We start from the raw sequence: 16,109 nt of genomic DNA on the forward strand, positions 1-16,109 counted from the left end.
ACAATAGTGACTGTGGATATATATATATATATTTATTTATTCATGTATTTTGAGAAATTCATCAACACAATATAAAATTTATCTAAATTACAGAATTTTGTATTTATGATATAGAAGACCACAAGATTATTTAAAAAATATATAATCTTTAAATCCTTCGCATCCAATATGCAAAACGTCACAACTCCTCCATTTTTCTTGACGTCACCAGAAGATCCTCCAATTCCATGGCAGAAGTGGAAGAAGGTTTTTAGTCACTATGCTAGAGTTTGTGGCACTTCCTTAAGTGCAGAAAGGAAAACTTCCTTACTCATGCATTGTCTAGGTTCGGAAGGACAGGAGGTTTTCGAACATCTTCCAGAACTGTCAGATCAAGAAAGTAATTCTTTAAATGAATATGAGATATGTATAAAGAAATTAGATCTTCACTATCTTCCTAAAATAAGCACTGTACTGGAGAGATACCATTTTGGTAGGCGCATGCAAAGACAAGAATAGTCGGTACAACAATACATTACTGTTCTTCGGAAACTAGCATCTACATGCAATTTCAGTCACACACTGGATGAACGTCTAAGGGATCAATTCATGTTAGGTTGTGTACAAGAAAAAATAAGAGATGCGTTGTAGCAAAAAGACAATCCTTCCTTGGATGAAGACATTGTCATTGCAAAGAGCAATGAACACAGCAAAGCTTGTGTTGACGTTCTTAAAAAAAATTACTCAGGTGAAAAATCAAACAGTACTGAGGTAAAGATCATAAAAAATGATGAGAAAGTAGTCAAATCCAAAACTTCTCAAACATCTGTACCCCAAAAATCTGTCAATGAGAAAAAATTTGAAGGAAAATGTTATAGATGCGGCGACAATGGACATTTGGCTAATTATAAGGATTGTCCGGGTTGGAAAACAATTTGTAAAGTTTGTGGGAAAAGAGGACATCTTTCTAAATTTTGTAAAACCAGCAAACCTAAAAAGAAAATAAGAGAAGTGGGGGTAGATCTATTTGAAGATGATCTAGATGAAATTGTTGTTTCACAAGTACATGAAAATCACTCCGAGGGGCCGTGTGAAGAAGTTTTAGTAAATGATGCCCCAGTAAAGATGATATTTGATTCAGGAGCAAAAATTACACTGATTCCAAAGTCCTTTTATGAAAACAAACTCAAAGATAAAGTCACTCTGTATAAACCGGATGTGAGACCCAAAGGGCATGGAGGGACTACCATTGATCTTCTAGGATATTTCATAGGGACCATAGACTTGAAAGGAAGAATTATTCCTGGGAAGATTTATGTTTCTATGAAAGGAGACTCTCTTATCAGCTGGATACATCAAAAGGAATTAAATGTTTTTCTTGATCCAAATGAAAATCCCTCTGTGTGTTTGAAAGAAATTCCTCAGGTATCCTTAGTTAAAAACAAATCAAGTGAATGGATCAAAAAATTCCCTATTCTTTTTGGAAATGATTTAGGTTGTTTAAAAAAATATGTTCATCAAATTGTTCTGAAAAAGGATGCTATTCCGAAAATAGCAAAAGTCAGAAATGTTCCTTTGCTCGTTAGAGAACAAATGAAAAATGAACTAGACAAACTGATTGTGAAGGGAATCATACAGGAGGTAGAAGCAACTGAATGGGTTTCTCCGGTGGTGATGGCCCGCAAGGCCAATGGAGAGGCCCGTCTCTGCATTGATCTAAGAGAACTAAACAAAGCTGTTGTTGTCGATCACTATCCCTTACCCAATATTAGTGAAATGCTGTGTTCTCTCAATGAAGCTAAGCATTTTACTTCGCTGGACCTAACGTCTGCATATCACCAAGTCAAACTCCATAAACTTTCTCAAGATCTTACAGGGTTTGTCACACCCTTTGGCACATTCAAGTTTGTAAGGATGCCCTTTGGATTGATATCTGCAGCTTCTGTGTTCCAAAGGGTGATGGAAAGTGTTTTGCATAATGTCAAAGGTGTTAAAATATATCAAGATGACATATTAATATATAGTAAAGATGTCTTGGAACATGATACTAGGGTAACAGATGTTTTACAGAAATTGCAATCAACTGGTTTAACACTTCGTGGAGACAAATGTAACTTTAATGTAAAAGAAATAGAATATCTAGGACATTTGGTCTCACAAGATGGTATCAAACCAAAACCTTCTCTAGTGAACTCCACCTTAAATCTAAGATCCCCTTCTAACAAAGACGAGCTGGTAAAATTCTTTGGCATGGCTGAATTTTACCATACATTTGTACCAAATGTTGCTGAAAAAACTGTCTCACTCCGTACCCTTATGAAGAAAGGTAATGAATTCTTATGGTGTAAAAAATGTGAAGAAGAATTCAATTGTATAAAAAATGATTTACATAATGCTCATAGTTTAGACAGTTTTGATCCTTCTAAAATGTTGTTTCTCTTAACTGATGCCTGTGCAACCGGCATTGGAGCTGTATTGAAACAAAAGGTACATGGAAAAGAAAACACTATACTTTTCATTTCCAGACCATTAAGAGGGGCAGAATTACAGTACTCTGTAATTGAGAAAGAGGCTTTAGCAGTTTTTTGGGCTATACGGAAATTAAGGAAATTTTTGTGGGGGAAGGAGTTTAAGGTTTTCACAGATCATAAACCCCTTAAGGAAAGTTTACTCCAATAAGGGTATAGATTTTGTTTCACACAGAATTAGAAAATGGGTTGTGGCTCTACAAGAGTTTGAGTTTGAAATTTTCCATGTTCCAGGCTCAAACAATATCCTTGCAGACTGCCTTTCGAGACTGGGAGATAAGAACGATGAAGAGGTCAATGATACTGACCTGTTTGGTGGAGAGAGTTTTGTTGAAGAAATCAAGTTTAGTTAGTGAGGGAATGATCACAGAAGATGAATGGAGAGAAAATCTTACGATTCCATTTTACAAAAAGTAATTCATATGGTCAACAATGGTTGGTGTCACAAAAATGTGTGTGATGAAACTGTGAGAGGTTTCTTTCATGTAAAAGATGAAATGGCTGTTTTGGATAACCTTCTCTTACGTGGCAGTAAACTAGTACCTCCTAACCCTTTAAGAGATAAACTGGTGAGTAATGCACACTCTTCACACATGGGAATTGCAAAAACAAAGGAAAGGCTAAGAGAAGCATACTGGTGGCCTGCTATGGACACGCATGTCGAAAGGGCAGTACGTGATTGTGTTGATTGTTGCAACTCTGACAAATCATTAAAATGCAGGACTCAACCTATGGTTATTAGGCAGCAGGCTGCTGGACCTTGGTCTGACATCTCCATTGATATCTTAGGACCAATAAAATTAAAATCACAAGATCAATACATTATAGTATGCATTGACTTGTATTCTAGATGGCCAGAATTCAAAATTGTTAATTCTATTGAATCTGGTATTGTAATTAAATTTTTAAGTGAACTATTTGAACATGAAGGGTATCCAAAGACAATCCTGTCAGATAATGGAGTACAATTCATATCTAATAGCATGCAATCTTTCCTAAAAGAGAGGGGAATTACACACAAGAGAGCTGCGCTCTATCATCCACAATGTAATGGTGTTGTGGAGAGGTTCATAAAAGTAATTAAAGAAACAATTCAGCAAGCTCGGTCTTGTGGTGACTCTTGGGAACTTGCAATAAAAAAAAAAGTAAGGGAATTTAGGTTTTCACCTCACTCTTCCACAGGTGTCAGTCCCTTTCGTTTGTTTAAAGGGAGAATAGAAAATGTTTCTTTGCTTCCGTGTTGGGTTAGTGACAAAACAACACTGATCCCATACCTGACTGGAAAGAAAAGGAAAAGAAGAAAATGCTTGAATGTAAATCTCACTATGATGTGAGAAAAGCTGTTAAGAAAACGATTGTACATGTAGGTGATTGGGTAAAGATAAAATCTCCAAGGAAATCTAGTTGTAATTCTAAATTTAGTAAACCTTTTCAAATTATTAAATTATTTGATAACGCCGTTAAAACCAGTGATCACAAAATCTGGAATCTTAGCAGGATTGCTGTTTTGCCTTCCAACATCTCTATAGAAGGACATATCACAAGTAAATTTGATGAAGAAATTGTGTCTAACTCTGTTTTACCGAAAGATGTTGTTTGTGATAGACCTAAACGTGTAAAAAAGATTCCTCTTCGTCTACATGATTGTGTACCTTAGTTTTTCTGTATCTTTTATTACTTTGTATTCTTTAATGTGTTTATTCGGGGGGAGATGATGTGGTATTCTTAGTATTAGTGTGTTCTTAGTATGCCTAGAATATAGAACTTAGAATATGGTAAGGTTGCCTAGAGATGTTTAGAACACTGAATGATGTGCAGAGGATATTCAAATAGGAGAGAAGCTGTTACTCTTGATGCTGTTGGATGAGGTTTCTTCATTTGCTTGTACCTAATAAAACCTCAATGAACTACTTCTGATCTTCGTGTACTTGATGAAGAGGCTACACCTCCACATATGGCTACCAGCCTTTGGTTTTGTCAGTACTTGTTTTGTTTTTGTCATGGTTTTTGTAAAACGTTATTGTTGGGGAAACAATTTTTTTTTTAAAACAGCGCCTTAAAGCACAAACATGTATTTGGTCTCAAAAAGCACTCATTGCCTTAGTAGTCCCTGGTACTGAAGAGAACTATTTTATGTATGGATGTGCTACTTGTGAAAGTCCAGAATGCCATCACTCACAGTAGAGGTAACCAATGGCTGAAGTGAGGTGCTCCAAACTGTATGCTGTAGTGGGCGGAGAAAAAATGTGAATGCAACAATAAAAGACCAGTGGGAGAACAGGGCTTGATGAAAGCCCCAATAAATGTTTATTTTGTACATGTAATTGTAGTAAAATCAGGTGGTCTTGGCTAACTCCAGACCTAAAAAGTGTCACAAACCCACTGCACCACTAGGCACTTACTATATAAAAAAAAGAATCATACAAAAAGTCTTGAGTCATACATACCAAACCTGCAAATCTATGACAACAGCACCAGCCTGAACTATCATTAGTGTAAAACAAAAGGAGGGAACGAGCCCATATAACCCTCTGGAGCCTGGGCTACAACATAAACATGTTTCAAAAGGAAAGGTGGCTGCAAGGGATAGATAACAAACGAAGTATCTAGAGAAGCCTATTAATTAATAGTTGGCCTTAGGTAGAGGTGATTATCAAAAGTAATCTAATAATGTTTTAACAATCATGTTGAATCTCTTAATTTGAAAAAAGTAAAGCATTGCTGTGCAAATGGAAGGAAACATTGACCCAATAATAACTTTATTATTCAAAACTTTTAAGTATTCAGTTAACATTTATCCACACTTAGATCATACTGAATCACAGCGCATAGTTATTATAACTTAAATATTCGCAACAATTAGGTGAATAGGCTGTCCGAAAATGACGGAGGATGTGCCTTCCTTTGGGCAAATAAAGAAACCGTCTGAGTGAGCCAACACTAATACATTATAGACCAACTGTTGTCAAATTAATTGAGTCCATCATTAGCTATATGGTGTAATCCCCGATGGGTTCTTTTCTTTTCTTTAGGATGCACAGTGTTGGTCCTTGATGAAAAGTCGAAGCGTTTCGGCCTCCAAATTTGGCTTCCGCAGGACAATGCGGGACCGGAATCACCCAATGACAAAGCGCAACAGAAGTAGGTGGCTTTTCCAATAAGGAAGCTTATAAGACCACTGTGGGCTCCGAAGGTGTGCGTCCCTCGAGGGGTGCCGATAGTGGCTGAGTAAGAAGTCGACACTAACAGAGCTTATTCAAAGTCGGCTTGCGGTTTGTCTCGAAAAAAAGGCTGGTCGCGTCCGCGATCTAGACTCGTTCTGCAGTGAACTATCATCAGTGCCACAGCTCATGAGGCATGGCTCAAGAAACTAAAGCATGGACTCTATTAGCAGTACGTCTCCTGCTAGATGGAGGTACACACTAATCTGGAGTGTTACAGACCTCAGGACAGTGACTACAACTCAGCTGCAAAAGAAGCGAAGGACACAAAAAGAAGTTGGAACTTAAGAACACCAGATCTCTGCAACCCAGAATACAGGAGGGAAATGGAAAGCAAAAGGGTGTTTCCCTGCACTATCCAAGGTACAGAGGTAGAAGTCACAGAAGCAAACTCTCTGAAACAGTCCAGATGGTAAACGACTTTCCAAGAAAACATTAGAGTGATAAAATGGTGCGACATCCTTGGAGAAAGAGGGAAGGCTGCAGAACGAGCTGCCATGTAGGCTACAGCGCAATCCTGCGGTCAGAAAATGTAATGTCAGTCATGTCTATCCAGCTCTAAAGATGCCCCTTTTTAAACTTTTGGTGTCAACTCTGAAAACTAGTAGTGTAGTGATACTGGCGTTTTTTTTCCCTCGGTGGTATAAATTTCAAGTATTAACCTTTGGCTTATCAATAAAGCTCTTTCGAATGTAGTTTTTCCCACATCCATCAAGGCTACACGCACACCTGTCATTGTCGCAAGGTACAGGTTCCCCCTCTAAAATGGGTAGACGATATGAGGACAAGAACACATCCCGTCTTTCATAAGGAATACAAAGCTTACCAGTCTTGTCGTCGCTGTCATCAAACTCCACCATGACTGAGTGGCCGTTGTTGGAGATGTGGAGCGAGTTGCATGACTCATAGGAAATGGTCAGCTCCTTAAGATTGGGGTTATACACTGCTCCGGCGGGGACTATGTTGATTGGAGATTGTCGCTCACCCTCTGCGATGGGGAAGGACCTGTGCCATTCTGAAGGACCTAAGTATGGAGAAAAACAAGTAAAGTCTCTTACTTTTCAATGGTGGTACCATCTGGAACAAATGCCTTACTAGGTCTTAGGAAATTTGCATAATTAAAATCCGTACAAGACTAAAGTGGTAATAATATTGCCTCGCTCCTTGAGTAGGTGGTCATGCACAACTCAATATAATGTATTTTATTGGCCTGGAATACATGGCTGAGTGGTTGCTGCCTGTAATTGTAACCTTTGACTTGTGAGTACCTAAATGGAAGCTTGGCCTACTGACTTACAAGCATGATGGTAACCTATTTGTTGTATGTATTGTAATTTCATGGTGTGAACCTAGTTGAGAAGCAACAGTGTTGTGAATGGCGGAACTAGTTTAGTGCTCAAGCTGTTACAAGAGGTAACCAGTTTCACAAACCAGACAACTGGTTTCACAGCTACCTTAAATCTGGTAATGCATCTGTTTTCAGTCTTCCTAGTTTGAGTGACCTTGGCGGTACAACTGGTTGCAAGTAATCACTACATTCACAGTGGTTTTCATATCTGGATTCAGTCTAGTTTCATATTTGGTTTCAGTCTGTTTCTGCCTGGTTTCATAGAGCACCTCAGTCTGATTGGTAATCTAGTTTCAGTGCCTTTTCATGTTTGGTCTCAGCCTGTTTCAGTCTGCTCTCCTAGAGAGCTTGAATCTGCTTAAACAGCTGTGTCATTGCAGATTCATATTCAGTTTCAATCTGAATTCATAGCTGCCTTTCTCTGCTTTCATTGCTAATTTCACTCTGGTTACATACATGTTTGCAGGTCTGTCTTTTATCTGATTTCATTCTGGTTCAATAGCCATTTAAAGTCTGATTTCACAACTAGATTCTGTGTGTTTTATATGTCGTTTTTAGGTCTCGCCTGACCCAGCGCATGCGCTGGTCTGGCGAGACTTATTGAGAGGGCTCCAAAAAGTGCTACCAGGCCAGCCTAGAGCTACAGTGCATGTGCGCGGGCGCGCGCGCGCCGCGTTTTACCGAGATTACTTTCACTTTCTCACCCACAAGGCCGCTTTGATGTTTGATCGCAATCGCGATCACTTAGCTTGCTGCCTCTCGAATTATTTGACTAAACATAGTTTCGTTTTTAATGCTGAAGGTTTTCTATACCCCTCTTTTATCTCGAGTGCTCTTCCTTACCTCCCGTGAAAGAACAGCCGCAGCATTACGGTGTGGCAGTCGCTGTACTATCATGGTATCTAGCTCAAACTAGAACTTGATCAGTTTTTGAATATACGGGAATGCGAAACCTTTTAATGTTCAAGTGTTTCTGATTCCCAGCTTCTAGTTCTTCCTACAATTAAAATGCAAAGAAGCGCAAAAGTTGAGTGATTGTCCTTTCAAATGTTAAAATTTGTAAAGTGATAATCTTCATTCTCCAAACTTAAAGCTATTTGTAATAGTAGTCTTAAATACGATCACACACCAGCATAGCTTTGTAACAGAAATACTCTTATTTCGGGTAGATCTTCCTCATCAGTGTATAGCAGTGATCTTCAAATGTTATACCGACATCCCCTCAGTAACCTGTGCAAAGCCTCATTCAATCCCCCTCTGCAAAGCCTTTCTCCGTTTCTCTGCACAATCATAGTAAAACGCAGTCGGTGCTTATGATATTCTAGCCTTCTGAAGGTCCCGGCAATATTTTTGACATTCCGTGCACTGAGGCAGTGTCCTGTTAAGCGCATTACACACTCTTTTCACTAAGACAGCTGGTGAGAAATGCAGTAACCCAAACAACCTTCATGAGCGCCATCCATGCTGCTGATAAATCTTCCTAACTGTTAACAGTGGCTTGTCGTACTCACTCAGAGGGCTGGCACTTGCACAGAATGCATTTGAAATGCAAAATACCTCGCATTTGAGAGAGTTCAAGCTTTTGCCATTGTAAATGACTGTGCCTTTTATTCATTTCAAAACAACACATAAATAAAAGGCATTGTCATTTACAATGCCAATAGCTCAAACTCTGGAAAATGCGAGACCTATTGCATTGCAAATGCTTGTTTCAGTTTGGTTTTGCATGTGACTGCAATCTGGTTTCATACATTATTTCAAACTGATATAATGCCTAGTTTCTGGCTGGTTTAATGGATGGCTTTGCCTGGTACCCTAGATGAATGTTGCCTATTTCTTGAAACAAGGGAGGGATATGATCTGTTTTACCAGGAGCTCAGTTTCCATGAGTGGTTTAGTCTACGAATCCATATTGGTGCATATGTAAACCCACCGACAGGCGGTATGTTACCGCAGGTATTTTATATTTCAGTAGTCAAACTAAGAAAAAAATGTATTTGGCTTTCAAAACCTGAAATCACATTAACGTCCTGTATGAAATTAGGGCCAGCTCTAGAGCAGTGCAACCGGTGCAGCCGCACCCGGAGCTGACCTCGGGGGTGCTATGTTTAGAAATAGCACGTGTTTAAAAGCACCTACTGCGGACTTCCTTGTGTGTCTGGCAGTTTTCAGGCAACAATAAAAATGTCAAGATAGCTGGGAATTTTTTGTCTAGTGGCAGTTTCCACTCATGATAAAGGAATGCTGAGTGTTAATATGCCTGCTTCAAAGCATGTAAACCACTGAAATCACCGTTTATGGGGGCATATTATCAAGAAACGGCGTTAACATTATCGCCGTTTAGCGGCAGGAACCTGCAGCTAAAGCGGCGATAATGGGCTTGATAATATGCCCTTGAGAATTCCCATAGAAGCCCATGTTCTGGTGTCAACATCAGCTTCTATTGGAATTCTCTGCGGCATATTATCAAGCCCATTATCGCCGCTTTAGCAGTAGTTTTCTGCCGCTAAAGCAGCGATAATGTTAACGCCGTGCTTGATTATATGCCCCCGTATTTCATGCGGTTCGCTCAGTAGGTTACTGCTTTTGTCACAGAGATGCCTTTGTTACTTGAAGTTCATAAGTTAAAACCCTAAAATAACACAGTGAGCTATGAACTGCCATCAAGAGCTGCAGGCAAACTGCATGGAATTGGTTAGAACGTTATGTTTTTCCCCTGGTGTTTCATTGTCCAAATGTTGCTAACATGGATTAGATGGGATAGAAATACATTCTTATTAGTCAACCCAACCCTAACCACTGTGACTCATTTTAAATCCTGAGTTTGACCTGCTCCAGACCAAACTCTCTTAAAATATACTGCCTACTGGTATCGGTGACATGTGACTCCACCTTGTACCCTCATTGTCTTATGTAATATTTCCTATAGACTGATTTACACACGTATGATTTCCTGTCTCTCTAGAATGTGTGTTTGATGTAAAGTACTCTGACACCCTACACTGAGATGACTAGCGCTATAAAACGAATGAAATGCATGTGAGAGAGGGCTGTGGAGAGATCAAGGGCACTGGTGGAGCGTGGTAGTGAGGGAACCCGTGGACCAGGAGACTTTTTGGGGGGCGCCAACTAAGATTTTTGCACCAGCGCTAAAGGCGGCCCTGTGTAATATCATCCATATTCACTGCAGTGACCTCCAATCCGGGGCATCGCAGAATGAGTCACGACCTTCAGAGGAGACAGGCAAAATAAATCCCTTTAAAATGAAGATTCCTTCCCCCAGGCGCTCGTGCGAACACTGTGTGATCTTGAGCTAACACACCAGGGAGAGAACAATCTCAGAACTGGTATCCGATTGGGGGAATGGGTTAGGAAGGGTGGTGAAGCAGTCCCAGAGGGGTGGGGGCATTAGGTGGCAGGAGGGTATGACAAATCCCAGCATTGGCAGCGTACAGCTAGTACTAAATGTGTGACTCTGGTCGCGGGTGGTGGTTTCAGTTGCACTCTTGAGTTTTTAGGGAAGGGAACATTCTTTTCATTTTGAAACTTCAACCCTAGAAAAGAGAGGTAAAAGCCAGGAGGATGAAAAAACACGGAAACAAAGTAAAAAGCAGGAGTGAAAAAGAGCCTGTAAGAGTGAGGTGAAGAGACGTGCAGGGTGGAGGGTGAAGAGTGAAGAGGAGTGAGATTGAACCAAAACAAACACCTCTGGTATTCGACAACTCCAGCACTTGAGGTGGGTGAGCCAACAAGGTAATACAAAGAGCCGAGACAGAGCCCAGCCGAGGGACAGGCGTGGCTCTTGGAGCCCGTGCACCAGCCGGGCCGAGAAAATGTTCAATAAACATCAACTAAAAGATGATAAAGTCTCTTCAAAATTACAAAAAGTGCATTTCTTTAACTTGCAACAGCTTTGACATTAATACGTCACATTATAGCACTGCACCGATCACTACTTACTTAAAGTGATAGCTTTTAAGCATTGAGCCATTAATGAACAAAAGGCAAGTAAGCTGCCATGTAAACCCTGTACTGACCACGATTACTACAGAGCAACATTATATTCTATTACATCAAACATATGTGTTTGTACAACTGGTATTCTGAACTCACATATTTGAAAGTTGATTCATACACCGTAATGCGGAAAAAAGAGTTTTGGTGAAATAAAATATTTGCCTAACATCACACAATTTAAGTGAGGAAGGCACTATTTAGCCAGATTTTCTGGCTTCACTTTGTAAAAATCAGCCACTAAATTGGCGTTGTTCCTTTTCAATGTTAACGCTTTGTTTTTCTGTTTTGGTGCATTGTTCTTACATTGCAAACTCGATCTGAAGGCACTGGAGCACTTTACATGCGCACCAATTACAATGCACAAGGTCACATTCATTTTGTGAGATTAAGTGATCTGCCCCGAATCACATGTTGTTGAGCTTACACTGAGACTCAAAGCTGGTTCTCGCAGGTCCAAAGACGGCAGTAGGTGTAACGCCGCATCCTGCGTAGAGGGAGGGTGGCAGGCTGAAGCCACATGAAAGCTTTGCTCGTTTTTGGCTCGAGGTTGCAAGAGGATCTCGAGCTGAGCCAGAGCCAGACTTCAGGCTCGAGCCTGACTCGAACTTTCAGTGGCTGGATCACCTCTAACCGGCATTCGACAGCATTGGCGGCGGACACCAAAGATCAACTTTGGAACCCTCACTTATTATTTGTTTTATTCTATTTGTTTTTACAAATTAAGCACTGAGGGTACCGTGAGAGAGGAGGGCAGCAATTTGATGAGGGAATGTGGTAATGAGGGCACAATCTCAGAGGGATAGGGGAAAGTGAGGCACAGTGCAATAATGGAGAGGCAACATCAAGTTATATCAATTATATATAATGTTTTGTTGAATCATCACCAAAACTCAGAGGCTAAAGACTATTTTACAGCAAATATCTAAATGATGGAGACAGTCGGTTGTCTGATTCCATGTTAAAAAATCCTTTGTTGGTTCAACATGATAATTCCTTGTGGCACACAGAACAGCCAATGCGTTTCGGTCCTACAAAGATGGAACTTCCTCAGGGCGTTTATAGCTCAAATGTGTAATATTAATTTCATTCTGTGAATATGGTGTTTCACCATTGTCAAACATCATATTCAGTGTAGGCAATTGTAAGTTACACATGATAACCCCAGAAACCATGTGAGTTGTACTCATTGGTGCTAAAGTTTGTACAAGCTCATGGGTGATACATGCACTATAAAAACACCAATAACATGACATCTGGTGGAACTACAACAATAACTACTCATGTGCGAGATACATTTGCCTCTATACAAGATGCCTATCATTTGCATACTTACTGTAATATGGCCTTTGGCCTTTGAGCTTTGGTGATGTTTGGGCAAAACCTTATACAGAACTGACAGACCTTACTGTTGCCTCTCCATTTTTGCATTGCTTTTTGTGCCTGCTGTGGGCAGCCGACTAATAGAGTTGGGTAACTTTCATTTTGAGGACTCAAAGCAATGAACTCATGAGAGGTGCGGTTTACCACTGCAGCTGTCCTGTGTGATTGTTAATTGAAAGTAAGGCCCAGTTTAGTGGTGAAGTGGTGGAAAGCACCGTCTGAGAGGGGTAAAAAGAAAAGCAAGAGATAGGAAAGGGGTAAAGAACAGTCTGATGGGGGATTGAGATGAGGAGGGGGAGGGAACAGTCTGAAGGGGAATCATGCTAACAAACAGGCCAAATAAAGGGAGACTGGAGGAGGAAGACACAGTCAGAGGTAGACACAATCTAGCTAAGGCAAGGGGAACACGGGCTGGAAGGGGCAGGGGAGGAGTCCCGTCTGAGAGGGGTATAGGAGGCAGAGGAGAGCACATGGGACAGGTGGACTCATCGCGAATAATAACAAGGAAGGAGAGGGAATAACAGCAAGCAAAGCACATACTGAGATGTAATAACGCTATGAAAGGCAGAGCATGTGAAAGGGAATAAGGGCGAGAAAGGCAGACCTGAGAGGGAGATAAGGGTAAGGAAGGTAGAGACAGAGAAAATAACGCGAAAAAAGGCAGCGCCTTAGAAGTAATGTTGCTAATGAAGGCACAGACTGAGAAGGAATAATGGTAAGGAAGTCAGAGAGGGAATGACGCTACGGAAAGCACAACTTGAGAGGGAACAATTAATAGAAAGATAGAGCCGCGGGAGGGGGGGGGGGGAGACCCGGAATTAGGACACCGCCTAGAAACGTGGACAGTGTCGCAGTCTGAGAAGAGACAGCAGGGTGCAGACGGGATGCGTGACACACACTGAGCATGGGGTGGTTTGGGACGAGGATACAGCCTGGCAAAGGAAAGGAAAAGGGCACAGTCCAAAACAGTGAAGGAGGAGGAAGACACCCTGAACAGGGAGGGAGAAAGAGTGTAAGGGACATAGTGAAAGGGATAGGTGGTGGCTCATCGTGAGAAGGGAAGGGGACGATTACGCACTTTTGGCGATGGGGAGCTAAACGGATGTTCTGTGCCAGGTAGAGACTAGTAGGACCCAGCCGTAGCTCAATAAATGAATCTGAGCATACATCCTTCGACCGTCGCATGTGTCACGTGCACATGTAAAGCCTGTTCCCGCCGTGGACAGTTGTGTCTCCCTCGTCACCCAGTCATACTTGTCCTCACCACTTACCACCCTCCCCTCCCCTCCCGTCGCTTTCACCCTCGTCCGACGCTCCCCCGGGCGGACTATGAGCAATGCATCCCCCGGGCATCCTCTCAAGGGCACGCGGAGTTCCACATTCAAACGCCCTCTGCCTGAACCATCCTCAGTATCCGGGGGGATCCGGTCATCCCGATGCCAGACTCGTGGGCAGATCCACAGCTCACGTGTCTCGGGGCTCAGGCGACGCGGTAGAGACAACACCCCCTCACTGCACGACATCCCAGGACCCACGAGTCCGGGAGGAGACAGGAGCACAACAGGAAAAGAAGAACTTCTCCCCCTGGCTGAGCATTCAAGGTCCCAGCTTTGCCCATGGCTGGACACCAATGGCCAGCTGTAGCCATGGCTGACATCAATAGTTCCAATTGTGCCCATGGCCAGTCAGCCACTCTCCCTAGACTCTGCCCTTGGCCAGGTAGCCACGGTCCCTGCTCTGCCCTTGGCCGGGTAGCCTCTCTCCCTTCTCTGCCCTTGGCCGGGTAGCCACTCTCCCTTCTCTGCCCTTGGCCAGGTAGCCACGGTCCCTGCTCTGCCCTTGGCCAGGTAGCCACGGTCCCTGCTCTGCCCTTGGCCGGGTAGCCACTCTCCCTTCTCTGCCCTTGACCGGGTAGCCACTCTCCCTTCTCTGCCCTTGGCCAGGTAGCCTGGGCCCTGCCCCCTGCTCTGCCCTTGCTTGGGATCCTTTGGCGCAATACTTCCCTTTTCTGGAGTTTCCGAGCCCCTTGTCAGGGTCCGAGCTCTGTCCATTTTTGATTGTTCACTGTCCCATTTCTGAACATGGCTGGGCATTAAGTTTCCCAGCTCTAGCGATTGATGGATATGCGGGCTCCCGGCGCTGTCCGTGGCTGACTGAAGGGTCCCACCTCTGCCCACCACTCGCTTTTCAGGAACCCCAGCTCCGTCCCTGGCTGCGCAGTAACGGTACTAGCTTTGACCTTAGGCAGGTGTTAAGGGTCCGAGCTTTGATCTTGGCGGGTGTTAAGGGTCCGAGCTTTGGCACTGACTCTTTATAAAGTGCCCAGCTCTGCCCATGCCTTCTTACAGTGGGTGCCAGGCTAGGTATTCAAGGGCGGCACGTGGCTGCGTATTCAAGGGTGCCCTGCCAGTGGTGAAAGGGGTGGGGGCGGGTTCGCCACCCGTGCACCAGGGGTGCCCATGCTCTCTGGAAGGTAGGATATATTAGGGAACTGAATACAGACAGAGTTGGATTGACAAGGGTGGGTATCGATGCTGGGCAGTTGTAGGAACAGTGGTTACTGGGTGGGGGGTCTGCCATAGGACAGGTGTTTGTCTGAGGGTGAGGGTGGCGAACAACGAGTCCACATGGAGCGACGCCGCGGGGCAGGTGCCACAGGGAGCGTGGCTGGCAGTGTTGGCACTAAATTCAGTCGGGGGCTGCCATAGCCCCCTGATGTGCCATGGCGAGGGTGTGCAGCAGCAGCGGGCTCCTGGGCTGCCACGGCGCGGTGTGACAGACACAGATATGCAGGAATGCGGGGGCACTGGCGGTGCTGGGGGCTAGGGAGAGAGGCTCTCAATTAGCGGGGGCGCGCAGGGGCCTGGGGAGCCGGGAGCTCGGGCTTCACTTACCGTCATCCTCCCCGTATCCCCAGCCGTGCTGCCCGGTCATGGCAGAGAAGAGACTGCCGAGCCCCCTGCCTCCGTGCCCGGCAACGCGCCTTCCCTCTCACCCTCCCTCTCCGTCGCCTTCTGCTCTACTCCCTTCACTCCCCTCCCTCACTCCTCCTGCTCTCTTCTTATCAATTGCTTTCCTTTTTTTCTTTCTCCTCACTTTTGCTTTGCTCCCTTTAAGTCTTTACTTCCCTTTTTCCTGCTTCACCTTATTTTTCTGTCCCTTTCTATTCTCCCCTTTCTATCCTTCCCTTTCCCTTCCCGCTCCCTGACACTCCTTCCCTTTTGCCTCCCTTCCTTTCCTCCCCCGCTCTGTCTCTCTGCCTGGGCAGCTGCTCTTGAGTCCGCTGTACCTGCTGCCTTTATACCGCCACCGCTGAAGGACGCGTCCTGGGACCGGCCCCTTAAAGGGATCCCCTGCAGAGAGAGGTGCGCTGTCACCAGAGCAGGGCGCGATGCTCTCTGCAAGAGGGGGCGGGTCTTAACGTTGGTCCTTCTTCACACGGGACAGGTGCTTGGTGGTGTGATGTCTCTTCTCCTTTTCCATGAGTTCTGGGTGGTTTTATCCTGAATATTACACTTGGGACAGGCGGGAGTTTGTTAATTCAGCCCAGGAGTGAAAGCAGAACTCACAGGTCGTCGCTGTCCGTGGTGTGAAGAGGGACATCGCTCAAAGCGACACCAGCTCTACTCCTAAGTT

At 43.6% G+C, this 16,109-nt stretch overlaps 1 protein-coding gene across 1 annotated transcript in view; it reads right to left on the minus strand.

Annotated features, from left to right (window-relative positions):
• The window catches only part of CA7 (carbonic anhydrase 7), a 162,988-nt gene extending 147,201 nt beyond the window's left edge, over positions 1-15,787 (minus strand). Inside the window, exons 1-2 of the mRNA XM_085639495.1 lie at positions 15,368-15,787; positions 6,555-6,752 (exon numbers count right to left, since the gene is read on the minus strand). Of these exons, the coding sequence (XP_085495621.1) occupies positions 6,555-6,752; positions 15,368-15,407 (238 nt within the window). The 5' untranslated portion in view covers positions 15,408-15,787. The remainder of the gene's footprint in view (positions 1-6,554; positions 6,753-15,367) is intronic.
• Positions 15,788-16,109: the final 322 nt, after the last annotated feature.

This window comes from Triturus cristatus, chromosome 12 (genome assembly GCF_964204655.1).
Source record: "Triturus cristatus chromosome 12, aTriCri1.1, whole genome shotgun sequence".
Classification (NCBI taxonomy): Eukaryota; Metazoa; Chordata; class Amphibia; order Caudata; family Salamandridae; genus Triturus; species Triturus cristatus.